Below are 20,942 nucleotides of genomic sequence, written 5' to 3' on the forward strand. Positions count from 1 at the left end.
ATGAATAGGCTAATTTCATCGTTTATATGGAAAGGCAAGACTGCCAGAATAAGGAGAGAGCTTTTACAAAGGCATAGGTCCGTTGGTGGTTTGTCACTCCCTGATCTAAGACTCTACTATTGGGCAGCCAATTTAAACAAAATGACTCTCTAGATCCGCAAACCTGAATTATGTGGTGTAAACTAAAAGCTAAATCCTGTTCTACGTCACTCCAAGCTCTACTTGCACAAATAGTGCCCTTTCAACCATCCCAACATACATGTAACCGAATTGTCGTCTCCACCCTTAAAATTTGGCTCCAATTCAGACGTACTTTTGGACTCCTAGGACTGTCCAATCACACCCCCATACATAAAAACCATCTCTTTCTCCCTCCTAGCATTGATAATGCCTTTTCTCTATGGCAGAGATCTGGCCTTGTTAGGCTAAGTGACCTATATATTAACAATGTTCGCTAGCTTCAACGAATTATGTGGAAAATTCAACCTCCCTAAATCTCACCTATTCCAATACTTCCAGATTCGTAACTTTGTTAAATCCAATAGTACCTGTTTCCCCAATACCCCACCTAACTCAGTAATTGACTCAATTTTGGACATTCCCACAAATCAGAAAGGCCTTATCTCCAAAATATACACCTTAATATCTCATCTTAAAGAGACATCTCTTGATAAAATCAAAAAAGACTGGGAACAAGAACTTGGTAGGGTTATAGATGACGGTGTCTGGGACTCAGCATTAACTCGTGTAAATAATAGTACATCTTGTCCATCGTATTTATTTTACCAATTTTAAACTTTCCAAAATGTATACTATGTCGCCGACGCATGCAATAGATGTCACATGTCACCAGCAAACATGACTCACATGTTTTGGTCCTGTCCCTGTCTGCAAGATTACTGGACGACTGTTTTCAAACATCTTGCAGAAGCACTAAATGTAAAATTGACACCTTGTCCTGAATTGGCTATCTTTGGATTAACAGACCATCAAACAATTAAGAAAAAGTTTAAGGATAGTATTGCCTTTGCTTCTTTATTAGCGCAGAGAAGAATTTTGTTGGAATGGAAGGCACCAGGTGCCCCAAAAGCTTCACTGTGGCTTAAAGATCTCATGCTGTACTTAGATTTGGAGAAAATTAAAGGTATACTATGCAACCGGGGTTGATTTTCCAGTGAGGCTCCCCCAGAGGGCGAAAGTAAAAGTGCACTGTCATAAAGATGCTCAGCTGTTCTGGGTTCTCCGTCAAGCCAGGCGCGGTTGTTTTGAGCTTAGCAGACAGGCGAGCGCAATGAAAAGTCGAAAAAACGGCAGTACAAACAATGACTAACACAGTGAAAGTATGAACATCAGGGTTTCCCACAGCGCTATCTTATCAAACTCACGCTACCGCCTCGCCAACATTCAAAAAAAATAAATGTATATAATAATAATAATAAAAAACAAAACTCGATATGTTTGCATGTTTATTTGACGTTAACACGCGGTTCTTTGTTGTTGCTTTCGCACGTGCATATAGTGAATGGCAGGGCAAAAACACATGGAGTTCTCGCCGTAAAGCAAGACCGACTCTTGCGGTCTTGCACGAGACTTCTGAGCCTGTGGGTGCGGGCCGAGGGCTCTTGCAATTGCAAGTACAGTATTTCCCCCACAGACCACCAGGGCGGCCGAGAAAACCTTTGTTAGACCTGAAATGACTAATTTAATCATCCAAAACGGTATGGAACACATTAATTAACTGAAAAATGTTGCATAGTATGCCTTTAAATATGATCTGAGGGGGGCACCTGGAAAATCTGCTTCAGTTTGGGGCTGCATGATTAGTTACATAGCTAGTTTAAAGACACTACAAGACAAATTAAATGTCCACTTTTGACAACTGACTTTTGATTACATTTTCTTTTCCTCCTTGCTTCATCTCAACCCATTGAAAAATGTACCTCTCAGTTTTACTTTTTGGTGTTTTCTATTTATTTATGTTATTCTTACGCCTCTCGCTTTTTTAATTGTCTATAAACTTTGTTATTCACATGTTTGTGTACGGTAAGAAGGAAGGTTGTGGGTTATTACTGATCTGTAACATAATCTTGTAGGATTGGGGAGGGCTGGGGAGGGAATGAGTGGTTGTTTTTGTAAAAAGGATAAAAAAAATCCTTTTCACTGTTTGTGCTTGACCTTGTTACGTGAATAAAAACATGAATTAAAAGTAAATAAATAAATAAAAATAATTTAGAATCAAAACAGTGTATATGCATGACCCGGAGGGTATGCACAGGCAATGTTTTCCCATCTACAAATGGAGTGCTCAACAATCTGTTGTGTGGCAAAATGAAAGGATAACAATGCAAGCCATTGGTAGTCTCTCATTTTGATTTGTTGCAATGCTATACAATCAAATGTAACACATTTATAACTGACCTCTAAGATTTAATGGCAAACTGCACAAATACAGTAATGTGAATGTCACAATAATACATATTCACTTTTGCTTTGTTTGTTTCAGGAGTGCTTCCAACTTTCCAGGGCTTCATAAAAAATGCTGCAAGATGAGAAACCGTACTCTGCATGCAGAGATGGTAGTACTTGTAAGGGAGCTGCTTTCAAAGTTCAGAAAGCCGTCCTTCATTCCTCTGACATTCAAAGACTTGGTGACATTACGGAGAGATCTCTCCAGTACCCAGACAAAAAGCTGAGTGTGGGGAAATTTTGCGTGTATGCCTTTAATAAGGCAAGGATTGAGAAGAAACTGGATTTCTGATGTTTACAACTGTCTACGAGCAGGCCACATTAAGGCTGGTCTGTTTCTGTTTAAAAACCTGCCCCTCAACAACAAAGTCATTGTGGCATTGTCAGCTTTGACACCATCGCTCATTTCCCAAGAATCTCTGCTGAATGCCTTCTCTACCTTAACCCAGGCTTTACCCAATGTGTTGGAGCCATTAGAAATAGGTCAGCTAAATCACGCACAATGAGATGTCTCGCATGCTTTGTACTTTATATATATATATATATATATATATATATATATATATATATATATATATATATATATATATATATATATATATATATATATATATATTAGGGCTGGGCAACGATTAAAATATTTAATCGCGATTAATCGCCCTGATTAATCGCGATTAATCGCATTGTATTTACAAACTCCAAGAATGAATTCAAAAGTAGTGTAAAAAGCACTTTTATTTTAATGTTCTGCTGCCAAATGAACAAAAGTGTTGTAACATTTGTAGCACTTATCAGTAACACATATTTAGTGTAAAGCTCAACTTAAACATGTAAAACAAAAAATAGCAATAATAATAAATTAAAGCTTATTGCCACTGACAGGGAATTCTCTTTATGGGGAAAAAATCTACCAAAAACAGGCAATTTCTGAGGTAACAGCAGGGAGCAGCATTACCATTTTATGTTCAATACCAAAGTTTAACTTGGCAGTGGTTACAACTAACTTGTTTCTGTCATATTCGTTGTACACGCGGTTTTTTGTTGTTGCTTTCTCGCGTGCATATAGTGAATGGCTGGGGAAAAACAGGCAAAAATACATGGATACTTTGAAACGCGAAGCGACTTCACCGACGGCGTCGATGCAGACCCCCCCGCTCCGCACAAAACTTGTTCCGGCCGCCAACTCACCGCCTCGCCTAAGCAAATTCCTGCGGGAAACACCGCCTTCCGCATGTAGGCTTTGTTTTTTTCCGGGCAGCACTTTTCTTCCTCTGAATCCGAGGCTTGGCTGACAGCGAGGTTATTGGCGCATTATCGCCACCTACTGTTCTGATTCAAACCCCTACACCGCAGCAACAGACCTTCACAAAATAAAAGCATGTGAGCAACATGCGTTAACGCGCGTTAAAGAAAATATCGGCGTTAATAGTCTAATGAGTTAACGCGAAATTAACGCGTTAACTTGCCCAGCCCTAACATATATATATATATATATATATATATATATATATATATATATATATATATATATATATATGTATATGTATATATATATATATATATATATATATAATATGACTTTGTAATGTTCCTGTGTCCCAACTTGGGAATTTGTTCTTAAATAAAAAACATGGAATCACAAAAAAATAGGTCAGCTAGTCGAAGAGGTACGAGCATACCAAATTGATGCTGATCTGTTACTCGAGGCCAAAAAGTTTGAAGAGGAAACTGCTCGGATAGATGTCGACTGGTGGGGTCCAATACTCTCCAAACAAACACCAGCTGGAGTGGTGAGATTTCCCACTATGGGGAAATTGGTCAAAGCTCTCCTGTCTCTGTTTTCTGGTCCTCTTATTGAAGGCACATTCAATATTATGGGTGACATCATTGAAAAGGATAGAACAAGTCTAAACATTGAGACATATGAGGCTTTAGCCATCATCAAATCACACATCAAGTCCTCAGGAAAAACCTCTCCTCACATTGAAATCAGTGCATTTTTGAGAAGAATGTGTCGTTCTGCTTATGCCAGATACAAGATGTACCTCCAGATACAAGATGTACCTCATACAAAGAAAGGAGAAAATGGTCAAACAAAGAGAGAGGAAACTTTGAGAAGCGTCAAAGATTATCTCAGCTGTTAGGATAAAACCAATAAAAAACAAAGCCTCCGCAGCTGTTTCCAGAGCCTCCGCAGCTCCTGCCAAAGCCTCCGTAGCTCCTGCAAAAGGCTACACAGATCTTGCCAGAGCCTCCTCAGCTCCTGCCAAAGGCTACACAGATCTTGCCAGAGCCTCCACAGCTCTTGCCAGAGCCTCCACCTCCACATCCATAGCTGCTGCCAGAGTGCCTGACTCCAGTGCAAAAGAGACAACAAAATTAGCAGGTATCTCAGGGAAAAAGCGTGGTCCTGGGGGGACCATGCTTGAAGCTTTTGGCTTCACTGCTAAAAAGCAGAAGTAAAATAGCCTGAAATGTTTGTTTTATATGCACTTTATTACCGCAGGTCATGTTCCTTTGATGTTCTGTTATTTGTGTTCCTAATAATTAAATAAAAGTGTTTTTACTTTACAGTTTGAAGTTCATTTTCTTTGTTTCAGATGGCTTCATTCCTATTTAAATTCACCAGAATGCACAAAATTTAACTTGATCTTTTAATTTTTTCATGGGGGAGGCCCCCCCAACCCCCCATAGTCAAAGCCAACTCCCCTAACCAAACTTTTATTCCCCCATATACTTAAGTATTGCATTTTTCATCTCTATATTTTTCCTCATTCCTTAGACAGGCTATTTATATTTAAATATCGTCTATGTTTATTGTATTTAACTAGGGAAAAGAGTATGCCCCAACTACGGTGTATTTTTAGTACTTACGGACAATGATGTTTGCTAAGAAGTTTTTCAGTCAGATGACAATTTAATGCTTTAATCCATGCAATAGACACCCAGGCTGAGTTCCCACTCCCCTTCCACCCCCCCCCCCCCCACTAGCAGAATGCAGACACTGAAGGGGAGAGCATCAGCCATGAGATGTTAATGTCCATACCCCCCTCCCAGGTCAACAAGCCCCCCAGCACACCAGAGGCCCCGACATACACCGGCCCACAACCCAAGCGACATACTCCACAGAACCCAAGCCCCAGAGGCCCCGCTAGGACATCTGCCCAACGCAGGAACCCCCAAGAGCACCACAAGCAGCTGCCTGAGGCCCCCCAAGCCCCGCCCAGGCGGAAGCGACAGACCACTGGGCCTGACCCACCAGACACCCCACTCCAGGCACCCTCAAGAGCCCCAAGACCTAGGCACCCCCCCGAATCAGCCTCCATGTCCTACAGGACACATCCCACACTCACCCACCCCCACTAAGTGATGGAGCTGATCAAATAGTCCGTGGGCCAGAATCTGTAGGACGCTTCCTTAAGAAGTTTCGTATGAACTCTAAGGGGGCAACTTTCTTCCACCGGGAAAAGTTGCTACACATAGCAGTGAACTCAAAACACCAATGTTCCCACGTTTTCACTTGCACATTAATAAGTTATAGCCGATAAAAAAAATCTAAACTGTGGCGCTCCGGTCCAAGAGGTCACGTGATTCGATTTTTGCTGCTCAGCCAAAAAGAAAAGAAAAAGAAAAAAGACAAACCAATAGACAGCTGTAATGGACTCAGGAAGGTGGATTTTTGGTTTAAGCAGACAGACCTGCGACAATCTAATAACATAAAGCTAATATTTTGTCAGCTGTGCGCGTTCACCAGTTCATCATGGCTGCGCTCGTAAGATGTTTGTATGCATTTGTTTCCAGACGAAGAAAGCCCAATAATAGCATTTTCTGGTGCCAGCTGGCTGAGATCTTGATGGCAAGAAAAAAGAAATAGCCCAGACCATCCGTCCATCCATCCATCCATTTTCTAACACGCTTATCCCCACTGGGTTTGCGAGGTGCTGGTGCCCATCTCCAGCTGTCAATGGGCGAGACGCATTGTATAAACTCGTTGTGCCAAACGAATTATCGGAATTTGTAGAATTTTGTATTGTATTTTTGTAATCAATAAGTTTTAACCTTCAGCTTTGTGAAGTCTAAATATTTTAAATATCACATTCTAATAAAATGAAATTGATTTTTTAAAACTCCTAATACATTGTTCTATTTTTAAAAGAGACATATCTCGTTTTCTTAATATGATTAATATTTCTATATGGTTCTTGGTTGAATTAAAATCTTATTAAATCTGATAATTTTGGCTGTACCTTTTTCAGTGTTCATTTGATCACACGTGAAATCCGCTCTATATGATCCATTCATGCGGGTCAGAAAGAATAGAAAAAGAAAAAAGACAAACCAATAGACAGCTGTAATGGACTCAGGAAGGTGGATTTTTGGTTTAAGCAGACAGACCTGCGACAATCTAATAACATAAAGCTAATATTTTCATGACACATGTGAAAATGACCACAGAGCCGTTTACTTTCACAAAACGTGTTATATTGAGCGATCAATCGAGTTTTAACCGACATAGCAATCCTTTATGATAGCACTAACAAGTGTTACATTTTCAGTTTTTTCACACTAACTGAACGATAATGTAACGGCACCATTGCTATATTTCGTTAAGAAAAGTAAAACATCTTAATTTCCACGACTAATAGGTTGGAAATGAGGCTGAGTTGACTAGATTCATTCTTCCAGTTGAATGCGCTCTGAGGGCAGGGAATACAAATTCTGGCGGGGATAAGTCATTTGGCACAACACCTGTGCTATTCTAGCGCAGCAGGTCTTGGTGATATCACAGTAAATTGGGCAAAAGTCTGGACTATTTCTCCGCTGCGATGGACTGGCGACCTGTCCAGTTTATACAACGCCTCTTGCCCATTGACAGCTGGAGATAGAGACCGGCACCTCACGAACGCAGGGATAAGCGTGTTAGAAAATAGATGGATGGATGGATGGTCTGGGCTATTTCTTTTTTCTTGCCATTAAGATCACTGCCAGCTGGCGCCAGAAAATGCTATTATTGGGCTTTCTTCGTCTGGAAACAGATGCACACAAACATCTTACGGGCACAGCCATGATGACGTGGTAAACTCGCTCAGCTGACAATACAGCGATCTGATTGGCTGAGCAGCAAAAATCGAATCACGTGACCTCTTGGACCAGAGCGCCACAGTTTAGATTTTTTATCGGCTATAACTTCTTAATGTGCAAGTGAAAACGTGGGAACATTGGTGTTTTGAGATCACTGCTATGTGTAGCAACTTTTCCCGGTGGAAGAAAGTTGCCCCCTGACAGTTCATACAAAAAGTCACCCTACAGATTCTGGCCCACGGCCTAAAAGGAGCCCAGAGAGATCATTCTGATGCGGATTCAGATGCTGTCTCAACACTAATATGATCCAACAAAAGATCTCTATCCTGATTGATACCGAGAATTATTTTGCTTTTCCAATTCATGAAGATAGTTTTGTTGTCACCTTGTTGACCCTGCTGATTGATGGAATGCACTCATTTTTGCTGAGTACTCTTCATCTCCTCTCGCAACACTTTGTCAACTAGAGGAAGGAAGGCCAAGGTGCATCTTCTATTTGGTGCTCTTTCGGTGATAGTTCTTTTCATAGCAGAAATACGCAGATATTTGTCCTTACAGTCACAGGATATTTCTTATGGACAAACCGTACATATACAAGTGCACTGTCACAAACACCCACATCTGATCCAGGTGCTTGAAGATACACTTGCATACAAGTAAACCCTGTAGTTAGCTTTGGCTGCCACTAAATCATGGGTTAAAGTTCTCTGTCGCTGTGATGTATTGTGCCACATTAAAGCCATGTAGCTGGAGGACAATTCAGAAGGGGGCTGTGAGAAAGAGTTTCAGGCTGGGACAGCCTCTCTTGGCAGGGTGCCTGCCGTGAACCCAAACCACTCCCCCGTAGATAAAATGTCAGAGCACTTCTGACCAGACTCTGTCTGCTTCTTCTGCCATGGGGCTCCTGTGGAAACGGGGGCTAGCGAGCCACCCCTGCAAGCTACATGGAATTAATTCTTCCTGCCTGAGACAAAGGAGGAGGGAGGCTGGCCTGAACCTAATGGGGCCTCACGGGCCCAAAAGACAGAAGCCAGCACAGGGGAGAAATCTCTCTTTGCCCAGGGAACATGACCGGGAAAATCAGAGTCAAGTCTGCTGTCTTAACTTCTGCGTAAAACGCCAGAGAAAAGGATCCCTCCATGCCAAAAACAGCTTTGTTTATGTCTTCTCAGCCTTTACAGGAAATCGGACTCCAGACGGAGCTGAAAAGCTGTGAAATGACCCACTTTCCCATGCTGAGGAAAAATCTGTTGAAATCGTGACTCCTAATGGGTCAGGGGCCACCTGCAGGACATCTGAGCCTCTGATCCCGACCACGCTTCGGCTAGCTCCTGGCCACGTCTGCTGCTGCTAAGCTGCAGAGCCGCAGGCTAGGCCGCTGCTCAAAAGACCAACGATTTCCCCTGCTTTTCAGTGCTCTTTTCCGTGGATGGCCAAAGTGGATCGAACTCACAAGAGGCACCGACAGGTTCCGCAGAGAAACTAGAGGAAAAAGTTACACGTCCATTTGGAAATGTTTATGTAATGCGTTTACATGGTGTTTAAATACAAACGGCTAAGAAAGGTAGCTCATTGCTAGCATGCGGTACCATGTCATTGCCGATGTGAGCCGTGTGTGTTTTTATGGTTATAACAAACGTTATCTCCATAGGGGTTTCATACACTGATGGGTAAATTTAATGTTTATGATAACTGGCTCACTTATTATGGCTAAAAATAAAGCTGAAGTCTTTAAAGTTGGCGCCGAAAGTCCGCTAGCCAAAATGCTGTTAGCTTCTGGTAATTTCCCGGTTCCAGACATTCAAAAAGGGTTTGTTTTAAAGCATTTGTTCGTTTCGCTCCGCCATCGTTCGATAGTGCTATGAGCCTTATTCCCACATTAATATGGAATATTAATGTCGATTTAAATGTGTTTTGGTCAACTTTAGGAGTAACTGATTTTAACGACTAATCGCTGCAGCGACCCCAAGCTCCCAGAGGTATCATTGCATTAATAAAATCGAGAATTCATAAAGTTTCCAGATTCTCACCGAGAAAATCATTCTTTAAAATGTTATGTTTTTGTCATTGTTTAGTTTTAGTCTGGCTTTCTTCCCTGTTATTTTTCAGTACCTCCTCCTCTCACTCAGTTCACTCCCTCAAAAATCAGTCACACCTGTTGGGCACTAATCAGTCTGAATTCACTTTACCCGCCAGCCTCCCTATATAAGCTCCCTTCAGTTTGCTCTTTGTCGCCAGCTCGTCTTCAGTCTCTACCAACACCACTTCTGTCTAGTCCTGTTCTCATCAGTCTCCACTCACTCCACATCTGTCAGCCTGGTTTGTTCCCTGTTTTGTTGCTGGTTTTCTGCCTCCTCTGTACCTCAAATAAAGCCTCTGCTAGCTGCTGGATTTCTTGCCACCTCTGTGCTTCAAGTAAGGCCTCTGCTAGCTGCTGGGTTTCCTACCTCCTCTGTGCCTCAAGTAAGGCCTCTGCCATCTGCTGGATTCACTACAGCCCCTGGATCTCAAGAACTGTCGTTGCTGCCCTGCTGGATTTACTGTAGCCCCCGGATCTCAAGAACTGTCCCTGCTGCCCTGCTGGATTTGCTGCAGCCCCTGTGCTCCAGGTTTGCTCTGTTGCTGGATTGCCTGCTACCCCTGTGCTCCAGGTTTGCTCTCTGCTCTGTTGCTGGACTGCCTGCTACCCCTGTGCTCCAGCAGTCCTACACCCCAAGAACTGTCTCGCTCTGCACCTTTGGTCTGACAGCAGCCCAGCATCTCCAAGAACTCTCTCCAGTTTCTTCCAGTCAGCCTGCTCCTGCACCCATCATCCCCAGTCCGGTTACTAACTCTGGTCATCAGCATCCAACTCATTAGTTTCAGTAAACTGCAATAGAATAAGCTCTGTGTGTGCGTGCTCTGTCCGGGTTCACGTAGACAAATCATTGACAGTTTTGTGTAACTCGGGATTTGCATTGTGAATGGGTTGAAGGTTGAAAACATGTTGCCAAATGTTCTGAATTAGTTAAGGTAATTAACCGCAATTCACATTCTTTAAGATTAACTTTGGTTATTTAACTCAAACAAAATGTTATTTCATCAAATAATGTTTTGTCTACTTAGGATTTGCATTGTGAATGGGTTGAACACATGCCAAATGTTGTTCTAAATTAGTCAAGCTAATTTAACTCCATTCCATGTTCGTAAGTCAGATCTGCAGTGAACCAGGATTCACTGAATTATTCTGATTATGATCAACCACTTTTGTTTTTTGTTTTTTGCATGTAAATAGTTCCTTAGCTTACCTTCTTTTTTATCTTAATTTTGCTTATTAGTTTAGTTAAGTTTCACTAGCCTAGTAGAGAGGATTTATTGATTTAAATATAGTGTTAATTCAGAGAAACAGCATTTTATAGTGATCATTTTATTTCTGTTAATAAAGTCTTGAACTTGAAGAGAAGTCACTCATTTATGCTATGTGTGTGCAGAGTTTGCCGTTAAACGATCGCTAGTGCTCATATCAGCGCTTTCAACTATTGTCTGGATATCAGCTTTAGATCGGATATTCACCAGACAATCCTTAACAGACTGTTTGTTAAGGATTGTCTGGTGAATATCCGACAATCCGACAAACATTAAATCAGTGTATAATTGCTCAACAGATGGATTTCCGTTAATTGAAAAATGAGAGCAAAAATAGATCCACTTGGTTCCGTTTAGACTTTGTACACAGCATTTTAAGCTGACACTGCGCTCAACCAATGAAATCTGGCAGAGCTGGGACATTAGCCAGTCAGAAAGAGACTAGGGGGGGTCTTGGAAAGTGGACATGTGCTAGTCTGAGGTTTGTGGGTGTTGCATCATTTTAACTTTTGGAAGAGCATCTCAAACTGGCCACAGATGGCATTAATGTATGTAGTAGTGGAGTAGTAGTTGTGTAGTGGAGTAGTTGGATTTATGTAAACCAGCAACTCATAAAGTTCAGCGGATTAAACCTCTAACAACTTCCTCTGTAAGCATATCTATCGCTGTTGGTCCCTCTTGTAATCAGTGGTATTTCCACCTGGCCATGTCATTTGTCAGCGTTTATTCCCTTGCTTCCAATAACTTAGCTGATAAACGTGTGCGACCAAACGGAGATCTCCTCGTGATTCATTATTGCATTTATATTTAAAACGCGCTAGCTTAAGCTAATTTGGCATGAAGACGCTTTTTCTTGAAGAAGGGTTGGATATATTGACCGTTGATGGTGGTGTTAGCAAATGGCTTGGCTGAGAAAAACAAACGTGAATGGGAAGATTGTCGGTCATGATGGAAAAAGCTTAACCTGCCAGGTATTTTTATGTGCATAATAAATACCACACGTTTTCTGCAGCACACCTCTTTACCTGTTAAACTAGGAGTCCAGATTGTGTGGGACTGTCCCATATTTTTCACTGTTGTCCCACAAACTGAAACAATGTTCCGCATTTGAATGGGTACTATTCGGAAAAAAATTTACAAAATAATTCACTGCATCGGCTATCAGTCAATATGCAACAGCGTCAACCTCATGAGCAGCTGTGCACCAGGAAACTTGTTAAATAGGATAAGATGCATACAGATTATTAAGGAAACTACATCAAAAAAATAAAAAATTAACTGCAGCTACAACATAGCCAGGAGAGTGGTTTCTTACTGGGTGAGGCAAAGAGAAAGGCGATTCTCAGAGAGCTTTTTATGAAGTTATTTTTTTATTTTTACATGTAGTGGAGCACGATGTGAAGCAACACTGTAGAAGCAAGTCACACAAGAAGAAGAAAAAAGCCTCCTATCGATCTATGGACTTATTTTAATCCAACCCACAAACACCTGCCAGACAGACAGGGTACAGCAGCCAAGGTTGACTAAAACAATATTTAACTTTACGCAAAAGTTTAACATTTTTCTAATTATAGTGTTTACCTTTAAAAGCAATGTGCGTTTTTTTGTTAAACTTTGAACAATTTTATTATACTTTTAAAAATTTTTACATCCCATCAATCCATCGATTTTCTATACCCGCTTTTCCACACAGGTGTTGCGTCAAGCCGTTTTATAAACTCTTGAGTTGAGAAAATTAATTGTTGCGCAATAACAGGCAAAGCAGAGACTGATTATTGTAATGTGCGATCCGTGCATTAAGCCTGTGCAATAATCCTGTATAAACTGTATAAACTGTGCAATAGTCCTGTATAAACTGTATAATAACATATGTGCAATAACATATTTATACATAGGAGTGTACAGAATTGTATATTGTATATAGCTGTAAAACTGTATCTAACTGATTCTACTTACCTACTTTGACACCTTCTTCTGACTTTTGACTATTGAGCCGATGGGACAAGTGAATTTCTCCACTGTGAGATCAATAAAGCTTATCTTATCTTAGATTAAAATGTATGACCTCATCATAGTGTTTGTGTACCGCATTCTCCAAGGTTGTGGTTGGCCATGCATGTTCATGAGAATGATTTATATTGAATGTGACAGGGAGCCAGTGGAGTTAATGTAAAGGTGTGAAGTAGATGTAATGATGCAAGCTGCTGTCTTTTGTACTAGTTGGAGTTTATGGAGGGTTTTCTGGGGTACAGGGAGGGAAGGGACGTAGGTGTTATGCTTATAGCCCAACACCGTGGAGGACGTTTGGCATTTGCCAGAGAACACCAAGATTGGCAAATTCACCACTGGTGCCCTGTGCTCATCACAGATGAAAACAGGTTCACACTGAGCACATGTGACAGAGTCTGAAGACCCCTTGGAGAACGTTTTCCTGCCTGCAACATCCTCCAGCATAACCAGTTTGGTAGTGGGTCAGTAATGATGTGGGGTGCCATTTCTTTGTGGGCCACACAGCCCGCCATGTGCTCGCCAGAGGTAGTCTGACTGCCACTAGGTACAGAGATTAGATCCTCAGACCCGTGGTGAGACCATATGCTCGTGCCCTTGGCCCTGCCCTCCTCCTAATGCAAGACTATGCTAGACCTCATGTGGCTGGATTGTGTCATCTATGGACTGGCCCGTCCATTCCCCAGACCTGAATTCAACTGAGCACATCTGGGATTAATTTATATTGAATGCGACAGGAAGCCAGTGGAGTTGATGTACAGGTGTGAAGTAGATGATGCAAGCTGCTGTTGTTTGTACTAGTTGCAGTTTATGGTGGGTTTTCTGGGGACAGGGAGGGAAGGAAGTTGAAATTGGTGAGTGGACTGTAAAGCAGGTTGGCAAAAGTTTGAAGGAAGAACTTGCTTGATGCTGCAAATATAAATGGAGAGAGCTGTCTAGGATAACACCAAGGCTCAAAAGCTGAAAGGTGGGAGAGATACAGGAATTGTCAGTGGATATATTAAAACTGCCAGATTTGGTTAAAGTTGACTTTGCACAATAAGCAAGTGTGTTACGTACTGTAATGTTGCATAACGTCCACGACCTTGGGAAAATATGGGCTGACTAGAAATAATTTTCAGTCAAATTGATTATTTTTGCTTTAACCCTTGCATTAAATACATCTTGTATTAAATTATTTCTACATATCTTTCTGCAGGTGTAGAAGCAACATTCGAGGATGCTGTTTTGTATTACCATTTTCCTCGTTTTTTTCACCCTTTCACCCTTTTAATTTTTTGACTCACCTTCCTTCCTTCCTTTCTTTCTCTTTCAGCTTTCTGTTTCTCTGTCCATTGAATTTGTAGTAGTTCCAAAATAATGTCCAATAAAGTTTTTTGCTATACCAAAAGCAGTAATGCTCCACTTGAGAAAGTTGGGCTCTCTGAAAGCAATTCTTGGCTACACTGGCAGACATGACATGTTAAAAAAATCTTCCATTTGTTTGAAGACAGTTGAAGTGCTTAAAAATGTGTTCTTGAATTGTAAATGGAAGAACAACCAAAACACTGACAACCTCTGATAGACCGAGTGCCAAAAAATGGCCTTTGCACCTGAGATTGAGAGAGTTTATGAAACCTAAAGCAGAAAATCAAGTTGGCTTTGAGAGAATATACATCTGTCCTTACTCAAGTTACCCTTTTTATTGCCCTAGGATTTGGTTGTTAGATAGCATCAGGACATGTGCTACTTCAAAGCCTTGTTTCAACCTTTTTCCTGAATCCTTCCAAAATTTTCTTAAAGTTGAGAAAGGATTGTAGAAAATTAAAATTATGCACAAGAAACCTTGAGTTCACTTTTCAGACAGAGAGAGAACGTAAGAACTTAAATCCAATTGGCTAATAATTTGAACGTTCATTCCCCTCAAGACTCATTTTAATTAGATTTTGATGTTTTTCTTTTAACAATTTAACTGATTTAACTAATTTTGATTGAAAGGTTAATAAATTATTTTCATTGACTAGATCCCAAGATGGTCAGTTTTAATTAGTTCTTTCATATGGTGTGCAATTTCTCCCTGACAGAGAGTTTACTCTTTAAAAAGATTTTTGATAGATTTGTGGTTAATAAAAATTTTATTTACTGTTCTTGTTAAACATAAATATATTTAATCAGTTGCTACAGTTAACGATCCAACCTTTCTATTTTGTTTTGTTGTTTTGTCTACATTTCGGTTCTACCAATGCATTTAGTGATGACTTATCCACACATTTGACTGCCATCTTTTATCATTCATATATATATATATATATATATATATATATATATATATATATATATATATATATATATATATATATATATATATATATATATATCTCGTTTTAATTTCCCTCCCTAATAGTTTGTACTTCCCCCAAAACACCTAAAATGGCTGTAAAATATGTACCCAAATTCAGTTAGATGCGGTTCTTCATCCCTTTGATACGCATGGTCTTTCTATACAGGCAAGAATCAGAAATACTTTAATAATCCCAGAGCATATTCAGTATTTAATCTGAACTGTCAAACGTATTGTAACAAAGTCTTTTGGGGTTTATTGAAGTTGGAAAACATATTTATCTAATACAGAAATCTAATCTGTCACCTGGAATTTTATTTATTTTTTATTTAAGTGTACACAAGTTCTGAATTGATTACCATAGCACAAACAATTACTATTAGTCTTTTCTGGAAGTTTTTCCAGGTGTTTTCTAAAGTGGCCATTTCGAGACTCAAAATGGCCTCTTTGGAATAACATGAATAAGACGTTCCTAATTTTTCCTTCGTTATAGACATCAAATTATTTCTTTGTCAGTGAAATGTGGGAAACATATTACCGTATTTTTCGGACCATAATGCGCACCAAATTATAAAGCACACTGTGAATTAATGTGTCTGTGTGCCTTTGTCCACATATAAGGCACACTAAATATTCTTCCCAAGTGTGTAACATCATTCTACCCGTTGACGTACACAGCTCTCCAGGGAGAGACAGACGGAGAGAGCTATCCGTCTCTGTAGGGAGGACAGAGTAGTTGGACTACACTTCCCTGTTTCTAACATAAGGCCAAAATAAACGGAACTTTTATATTGAATTAACTTAGTAGGTTTATGGTTGCTAGGGCCTACTCCAGGCGCGGGCTGCCTAAAGGCTCCCTCATACTTGGGCGTACTGTGCACATACTGTGAGCTGCACAGACTCTGCGCTGACTCTCCGCAGACGTTTTACCCTTAATAGCATATCAAGCATACTATTGCCTACATTTCTTGTGGCAAATTCCTACAGTTCCCACACTTCTGCCAGTGCGATGAAGCAGCGGAACAGATGGTAAAACGTGTGATTAGCTAGGTGCACCTAGAGTCGTTTCTTTTCAAGCATGCTCCCACTTGTCAGTAAGAACAGAGAGGGACTGTGATGCCACACGTACACCTGCTTGGAGCAGCTCAGTGTATCTAGCTCGGTGTCGCATATAAAACAGTTCGATGTAGACTTCTTGCCACCGAGAAGTTGTAAAAATTGAGCTGTGCACATATCTGTTCGACCGGACCTCCGTGGAATGAACTATCCCCGAGAATATGGGGGCCTTTACATGAATGCACTTCTAGTTTAGACATTACAATCAGGCAGTCTTGTAGACTGCTTATGGGTCCGATCAAGTAGTTACACAGTGTAATGCTCCGGATATCCGTTGAGCGGAGCATTTTCGTTGCTTGCCAAAGTCAAACTTATACATTTTAAACGATTTTTGAGCGCATTGTACCACATAAAAGCAGTCAGTAAGCACAACGGTAACCATATATGATGCGCACCGGATTATGATGCGCATTATTTTTTGAGAAAATTTAAGGATTTTAAGTGTACATTGTAGTCCAAAAAATGCGGTAAATCCATAGTAATTATGCATTTTAAATAATTCAAACTAGTGTGGAGAATCCCTGTCTGTGACTGCAGCATTGTGGAAGTCTTGCAGAAGGTGAATGTGGCAACTTCTAAAGTATCTTTTCAGTCCATTTGTTTTTGTCATTGTTTTAAGCAAAAATCCAAAATTGTGATTACCTGCACAGCCCAACTGTAAGAAATAAAATTCTTCACTGAAACACATGTCAATGTTAAATTTTATACTCTTGATGCATAGTTGAATAGTTATTTATGTTTTTATGCTTAGGTTTTACGGATAGAAGCTTTTTGACTCTTTTGAAGAAGATGCCTGATTTGGAGCAACTGTATGGCCTCCACCCTCGGTACCTGGAAAGGAGACGTGTCAGAGGTTATGATGCTTTTAGTATTCCTGGAGTGCTGGAGGCACTACAAGCATGTCCTAATCTGCTGGTAAGCATGAGCAATATTTCTTACCCCAGTTACTTCAGAAACATCCACCTTCATGATTTCTGACCTTTAGTTTGTTGTCCGACTATGTGACATCAGAATACATTAAATAAATATTACCAAGGGGGTTAGGGGAAATATGCTCGTAGACGCTCGTAGCTCTGCTTCAAGAGCAGAACGCGCTCACCTCTTGAGGGCCGACAGAATTTCAAACATGTTTGATTTTCATCCGACCATGAGACTTAATCTTTATATCTCACAACCTGTTAATCCTCTCATTAATTGCTTCTCAAAGTATTTTTTATGCCTCCCTTTAAATGGACTGGTTTGAGATGAATCATTACAAACTTTGTAATGATTCAACACATTTTGTCACAAACAATTTGTCACAAACGAAACATTCAAGACAAACACGCATGCAGACCTGTCTTGTCCTCACTCTTTTTACACAGATCTGTGATTCTTCATTTTTGAAATTTTGCGACTCACTCAATGCCAAAACATATATTTTAATATCTTAAGCACATCGCCTACTTTCAGAGGGGGATTTTGATCCAGACTGTCGTTCATAATTTGACTCATGCAGTTTTACTCTTCGGCTCTATAAAGATCCATTTCTTTATCTCGCAGACACTTGGACCCATGTTCCTTTTTTTTTAACAATTTAACGTCAATTTCCACATTTTATTCAACAGTTTACACCAGCGAGGTACCCCACCGATGCTATGAGGAAGTATTCACTAAAATGCGTACCCCGCGAAATGCTACGCCTCTTTTGGTTCCGCTACGTCACATAATCACCACAGTACCTTATTTTCCATTTTTTTTGTTTCTGTTTTACACTCTTTACTTGCCAGTTTATTCTCTCTTTGCTTGTTTTTCAATGTTTTTATTTCTTTCACATGTAACCAAGTTCAGCCACTTGTACACCTCCTTTAAGAAAGGCTTATTGGAGCCATTTAAACCATAGAACTCCTCCTCGGTTGCCACTTTTTCAACCCTTTAAGGCAGTTGACGACCTTTAAACCATAACAGTCCAACACGCGTGGTCAAATCAGTGACCCACTCTCCACTGTTCTGGGTTTTTAGAAGCTATGGTTTGCTGTAGGTTTGGTGTGAAAGCGCAAACCTCCCCCCGGGGAAAAGCGACCCACCCCCCAACCCTCTGAGAATTTGCACAGACATCCATTCATAAGGTCACTATCTACATGTCGCAAGTCACTCCAGCACATACCAACACAGCGGTGTTTTGTTGTTGCCATAATATGTTTGTTGAGGTGATATTCAGGACAGATCTGTTCACTATTTGACTCAAACAAGATAACCTGCACCTCAAGGATAAAGGACACTCTTATGAGGAGCAAAATGTTCACATTTTGGACAGAGAAGACAGATGGTTTGAGAGAGGGGTGAAGCCATTTACGTAAAGCGAGAAACAAACAACTTTGAACAGAGGAGGACGACTCAGGTTTCAACTTTCGAAAACTTACAACACAGCAAGCTCTTGGCAGGTTTGATTCCTGCCAAGTTTCACCCCAATTCACATCTCCATGCATGTAAGCCTAATGAGTGGCGATCAGTTCCAAGTGAATTCACATGTGAATCTTAGCTGTGAAAAGGCCTGCCAGCAGCTCTATAAAGCTTGGAACTCCACACTACTCGAGACATTTTGAATTGAGAGCTTCTTGGATGGGAAGTGAAACGTCTCCATCTTCAGAATAGAGTTGCTTTATTTTTTTTACTTTTTTTGCATGAATTAGTCCAGGTGAACTATCAGCTGCAGGAAAGGAGGGAAATCGAAATAGGAGAATAAGATGAGTCTGACATTGGAACAGGATCTAACTAAAAGGGAAAAGATAACAAAACCACATAAATAATAAAGGCCATAAGCTAAATGAACTAAAAAGCAACAGATATAAAGAACACAGCTAACCAGACATAAACTAATCTAACCAATACCCGAAAGTATAATTAACATAAATGCTGAACAGAAACAAAACGGATGACAACACAAGGATCCAGGGATAAACATAAAAAAGAGTAACAAATATAGACTGCAGGGTCCCCAGGGAGCTGCCATAAGTGATAATAAATGGACTGAACTTAAAGTGCTTTACCAGTCATACTGACCACAACAAGCACTTTACACTATAGCCACATTCACCAAATCCCACTCACTAACACGCACGCATTCATGAACAGATACACAGATTGGTTGGAAACTTAGGGTAAAGTGCCTTGCCCAGGGGCACATCGACATTGGATGGGAGAAGCTGGAATTGAACCTTCCGATTGCAAGACGACTACTCTACCCATTGAGCAATAGTTGCCAAGGTAGAAAACATCATGATTCCTAACATGCACATGATTCCATTCCCATAAGATTTACTTGGCACAAATCAAATGACAGGAAGCTATGTCTGAAGGGGATATGTCACGGGTTTGATAAATACTTCCTTCATTGTCCAGCCAGATGCAGACATCAAATAACAAAGTTTCTGTTGAGTTTTGGAGATGTTGAAAACTTACCTTGTTTAATAATAGAAGATGTTGTTCTTGAGTCTTCCATAAAATATATTTTCTCTTTTAGAAACGTCGACGTCCAACCGAAACTCTCATTCATAAACCAACTGCCCGTAATTGATGTAATTTGTAATTGTAATTGATGGCGAATTGGCAAAAAATAAGAGCAATACATTAACGAATCAATATTTTTACCTACCTCTATTACATGTACATTATAGCTAAAGGAAGTAGAGGTACACTGCAAAAACAGAACTTAAAATAAGCAAAATGTTCTTAAAATGAGTGTGTTTGTCTATGATTTGAGCAAGTAAATAACATGATTTGCCAATGGAATAAGATTTTTGCACTTAAAATAGGAACAACTCATCTCCATCTTATTTCAAGTGCAGGATGTCTAATTATACTGATTCCATTGGCAAATAATCTTATTTACCTGCTCAAATCAAGGACAGATACACTAACTTTAAGAACATTTTACTTATTTTTAGATCAGTTTTTGCAGTGTATTCAAGTAATTAGAATGTTATTGAAAGGTTAATTCATTTCAGTAACTAATTTAATAAGTGAAACATAACATATAGATTATTTACATAATCACTTGTACAATATCACAATTTCACTTGTGTTTTAAAGTCTTTATTTTTGTTCATTGCAATGATTTTTCCGCTTACAGCTTTATGATAACACAACATTGAAGATTAGAAGATATTGCATAAGACTAAATTTAAAAAAATGTAGGCTTAATGAAAATACTTTTAATACTTGCTTGAAGGTATTTTTTTTCCAAAGAGTATTGCATTGTCTGTTGTAATTCTATATTTGTTTTCAAACTCTGTAAGGTACTTTGTATTACACTTAACTGTATGAAAAGTGCTCTTTAAAGTTTTATGAATTTATTTATAGTTTTTCTGGTTTCAGGGTGTTGAGACGTCTCATCTGGAACTAGTAGAATCCATCTTGAACTATATGCCTCAGGTTCATATTCTGGGAAAGTTCCGTAACCGGAATGGGGCTTTCCCAATTCCTGCTGAGAATAAACTCACAATCCCTGTAACTGCAAAACTCCAGACATTACACCTTGTGGGTGAGTGGGACACAATGACAAAAAGAAACATTATTGTTATATCCTAGGAATAAGAGTGTATAATATAAGTTAGAACCAGCATTG

At 39.9% G+C, this 20,942-nt stretch overlaps 1 protein-coding gene across 5 annotated transcripts in view; it reads left to right on the forward strand.

Annotated features, from left to right (window-relative positions):
• The window catches only part of fbxo38 (F-box protein 38), a 189,429-nt gene that overhangs the window by 70,566 nt on the left and 97,921 nt on the right, over positions 1 to 20,942 (forward strand). For all 5 annotated transcript variants that reach the window (XM_036130053.1, XM_036130054.1, XM_036130055.1 and 2 more), the window contains 2 exons: positions 17,088 to 17,251; positions 20,693 to 20,858. In XM_036130053.1, coding sequence (XP_035985946.1) covers positions 17,088 to 17,251; positions 20,693 to 20,858 — 330 coding nt within the window. The remainder of the gene's footprint in view (positions 1 to 17,087; positions 17,252 to 20,692; positions 20,859 to 20,942) is intronic.

Source organism: Fundulus heteroclitus, unplaced genomic scaffold, assembly GCF_011125445.2.
Source record: "Fundulus heteroclitus isolate FHET01 unplaced genomic scaffold, MU-UCD_Fhet_4.1 scaffold_28, whole genome shotgun sequence".
NCBI classification, from domain to species: domain Eukaryota; kingdom Metazoa; phylum Chordata; class Actinopteri; order Cyprinodontiformes; family Fundulidae; genus Fundulus; species Fundulus heteroclitus.